The sequence below is a fragment of the Limulus polyphemus genome, unplaced genomic scaffold, assembly GCF_000517525.1.
Source record: "Limulus polyphemus unplaced genomic scaffold, Limulus_polyphemus-2.1.2 Scaffold1804, whole genome shotgun sequence".
Lineage (NCBI taxonomy): Eukaryota > Metazoa > Arthropoda > Merostomata > Xiphosura > Limulidae > Limulus > Limulus polyphemus.
The window spans coordinates 20,659-24,570 of NW_013667414.1; the positions used below are offsets into that span (position 1 = coordinate 20,659).

At 31.1% G+C, this 3,912-nt stretch overlaps 1 protein-coding gene across 7 annotated transcripts in view; it reads right to left on the reverse strand.

The window, feature by feature from the left end:
* LOC106464992 (alkylated DNA repair protein alkB homolog 8-like) overlaps window positions 1-3,912 on the reverse strand; it is a 53,706-nt gene that overhangs the window by 17,323 nt on the left and 32,471 nt on the right. For all 7 annotated transcript variants that reach the window (XM_013925182.2, XM_022392818.1, XM_022392816.1 and 4 more), the window contains one exon: window positions 2,151-2,360. In XM_013925182.2, the coding sequence (XP_013780636.1) occupies window positions 2,151-2,360 (210 nt within the window). The remainder of the gene's footprint in view (window positions 1-2,150; window positions 2,361-3,912) is intronic.

The following is a 3,912-nucleotide window of genomic DNA, read 5'->3' on the forward strand; positions in this document are numbered from 1 at the left end:
CATTACATTTCAAAACATTTCCATTAAACTTACTTTTGTATATTCTTTTGTGGCTACAGAGGTGTTATACGTTATGTACGTTTTTTTTTTTTTGGGGGGGGGGGGGTACTGAAAGTGTTCCAAAACGTGACATTAATTTCTTGACGACCTAATACAATAATAATAGGTTTTGTAATATTTATTTCTAAATTTAAAATATTTCTCTTTATATAAGTAAAATTTCAAAAACTGTTTCTTTCATACAATTAATAACTGCCTATTAGTGAAACTGTAGCTAATATTCCCTCAGTGAAAGTCAAACAGCTATGTTCTTTAAGTTAACGGAAAAAAACACGTACAAATTATATACATATGGACACGTGCAAAAATATAGTCCAAAGAAATCACTTTCATTTGGTAATAAAATGGATCAAAACGATATAGTTATCTTTCTTCAAAAGAAGGTGATGCGATCTGAGTGACATCTTACTTGTATATGGGTATCTATACTACATGTAACCATACTTGTATATGGGTGTCTATACTACATAAAGCCATAAAGACTTTAACTGTTTGAAGTAAGACAGTAGGTTTTATTTCAATTACAGATCTGTTTTTCTCACCCTGCTTCCTAGTATGATAGCAGGTGAATGCTTATTTTTTATATGTATCAGAACATTCTCTAGATTTAATTTCTTGAGATATAAAAAGTTCAGTTGTTATTCTATTGATAAAAATTCAAAATAATCATTCTTGCTCATACCTGATTTTGTCATTATACAGAAAATGCCTCAGTGGAGACTAACTGTGATCAGTTGTTTTAAAGCATTATAATTTCAAACAAAGAAGTGAATGCATATGTAAACAATGATCTACATAGATGTTTCAAGTTATCATAAGTTCAACACATTTTGCTCACACAATTGTTGGATATTACAAGATTGTTTAGATTAATAGTTATTATTTAGTTTATTTAGTGATTTAGTATACAATGATTATTTAGTTTCATAACAATAGAGTTAAAAGTTAATTATTTCAAAAACGATAGTTATGACAAGTTTCATTACGTAACTCAGTACGAGTTGTATGTAGTTTAATTTTAGTACTAGGTTTTAGTAATATTGTATTGTTGATGTCACCTTACTCGAAGCTTCTTAGTTTTTCTCATTATGTGTAATATTGTTGTTACTATGGGGCTAAAAAGTGCTAGACCTCAGTCGGAATATTTATAAATAGGCGTCCAACAATCTAAAAAAAACAAATTTAGTGAGAGATAATTAGACAGATCTAGACTGAGAGGTTGTCAGTTTAGCCATGACAGGTGATTTCTGAGGAAGTTAAAGTTAAGTTAGTGAAAGTGAAGTTAGATTGAATGATTGTTAGTTTAGCTGCAATATTTTAAAGCACATTTCACAGATTAACAAAGATAATGAGAATAATTGGTCTTATCAAAGGGTGTTCTACAGTAACTGAACTTGTCTGTGTGGACTTTAATGAAAAGGAGACAATTATTTAAAGTTCTGGATACAACTGTGGTAACCAGCAGGATAACATAAGCAATTTATCACAGATTGTATATTAACAAACAGAGTACAGAAAAATAATTTCTCTTGTAAATTAAGTTCTAAAGTAAATGAACTCACCTGTGTGGACTTTGATGAAAAGGAGACAATTATTTAAAGTTCTGGATACAACTGTGGTAATGCACACAGTAGTGTAAGTGAATTTATCACAGATTGTATAGTAACAAACAGAGTAAAGAAAAATAATTTGGCTTTTCAAGTCAATTGGATTCTAAAGTAATTGAATCAGCCTCTGTGGACTTTTGACAAGAAAAGAGAATTATTTAGAGTTTTTAGATACAACTGTGATATCTTATAATGTAAAGAATTGTGTAGATATGTTTGACTTGTTTTTAATATATTATTTTAAAACAAGTGGATCGCATGCTGTCCATTTATTGTTCAAATTTATCACCAACAAGTCACAGCCACCTAGTGTAAAGAATCCAACTCACCTATACAAAACATGACAACCATCAAGATTACTGTATAATCATGAACTCTGAAATCAAGACAGATAATACTTATCTTGAAGGAACAAATACAAGTCTTTACAATGAAGATGTCAGACAAGTTAGGGACACAATACTTGTTATTACTCAGATATACCTTGTCCTGGAAGATACTTGTTCACTGTCAGCTGATCTGGAAGTTTCGGAAACAGTCCAGTAATATCTTGAATTCGACGAAGATGTTGTATGCAAATTGTAGGGATGGGCTCTTTCAGAGGATGGTCTTTATCAACATTATTGGTTCTGTAATTAAACTCAAACCCATAATGTTTAACTTGCCGATGTTTCAATGACCGATGACACACAACTGACAGAATAAAAACAAAATTCAATAATTTTTATGTAAAAATAACTTCCTTAATAGCTTCAAAACTACAAAAACATTTAATGTAAATCCTAAAAATAAAAAAAACACCTAAAAACCCAGAAATAATACAAATTACAGAGAGATGTAAAATAAATAAATAAGGATTTGAATTACTCTTCTCTTCATATAAAAAACACAATGTTGTGTATATCAATGATTTCATAGGAAAAAAAAAATTCACAATCACACATATACAAGTACTAGGAAGAAATTTATCATGAAATAAATGTACAGTGATCACATAGAAGACCAAGTTGTCTCGACTTTACATGGAAAATATAAAATACCAACATTACTGGCTTCCCCACTTTGTCTCTTGAAAGTTTTGTGTGAATAGAATCTCAGTTTTCATCATTATAACTTTCCTTTCTTTAATCTTAAAATACTACTTTTATAACTATTTTACAATAGAGTAACATTTTATGATTAAAAGTTCTGGTTCTATTTATTTTTCTACTGAGGAAGCCAGTAATGTAGGGATTTCATTCTGCATGTAAAGTCAAGACAGCTTAGTCTGCTAAGTTATCATTAGCCGGATCAAGTGATATGTTCACTTCCATCCCTATCTTGTTTGGGTCCTTTTTTCAAGTTCAGTAGCCAGCCCTACATAGCTATTTTATTTAGCAATTTTTTTTCCTAATACTTGTTTGTTTCCTTTTTTTGTAAGATGACATATGTGGTTAATAGGCTATAGAATGTATTCTAAAGCTTTATAAATTTTGCATAGAATAATAATAAAATAGGTAGTGAAAGATCGTGAAGACAATTTTGCTCTTTCAAATGATGACAAAATTATAGTTACTGCTAAAACTAGGTAGGTGTTAGGCCTATTGAAGAAAGATGATGGTGAACGAAAATAAGAAATCTCAGTTTTGGCTATTTGCTGGTTTTTGACTTTGAGATTATCTGGATAGTTGAAAAGCTGCATATACACCAAAGATTGAGCAACTTTGACAGGATTAACTCTAATTCATTGTGACTAGTTACATTGTATAAAACACTCAACTCAAGAGATGTAGGACTAGCTCTGAAATTCAGTGACCAGGTGTAAAACATTTAATTTATTAGGGTTAGCCACTACTTACACTGTATAAAACACTCAACTCAAGGGAGGTAGGACTAGCTCTGAAATTCAGTGACCAGGTGTAAAACATTTAATTTATTAGGGTTAGCCACTACTTACACTGTATAAAACACTCAACTCAAGGGAGGTAGGACTAGCTCTGAAACTCAGTGACCAGGTGTAAAACAATTAATTTATAGAAAGAAGGGTTAGCCACTACTTACACTGTATAAAACACTCAACTCAAGGGAGGTAGGACTAGCTCTGAAACTCAGTGACCAGGTGTAAAACAATCAATTTATAGAAAGAAGGGTTAGCCACTACTTACACTGTATAAAACACTCAACTCAAGGGAGGTAGGACTAGCTCTGAAACTCAGTGACCAGGTGTAAAACAATCAATTTATAGAAAGAAGGGTTAGCCACTACT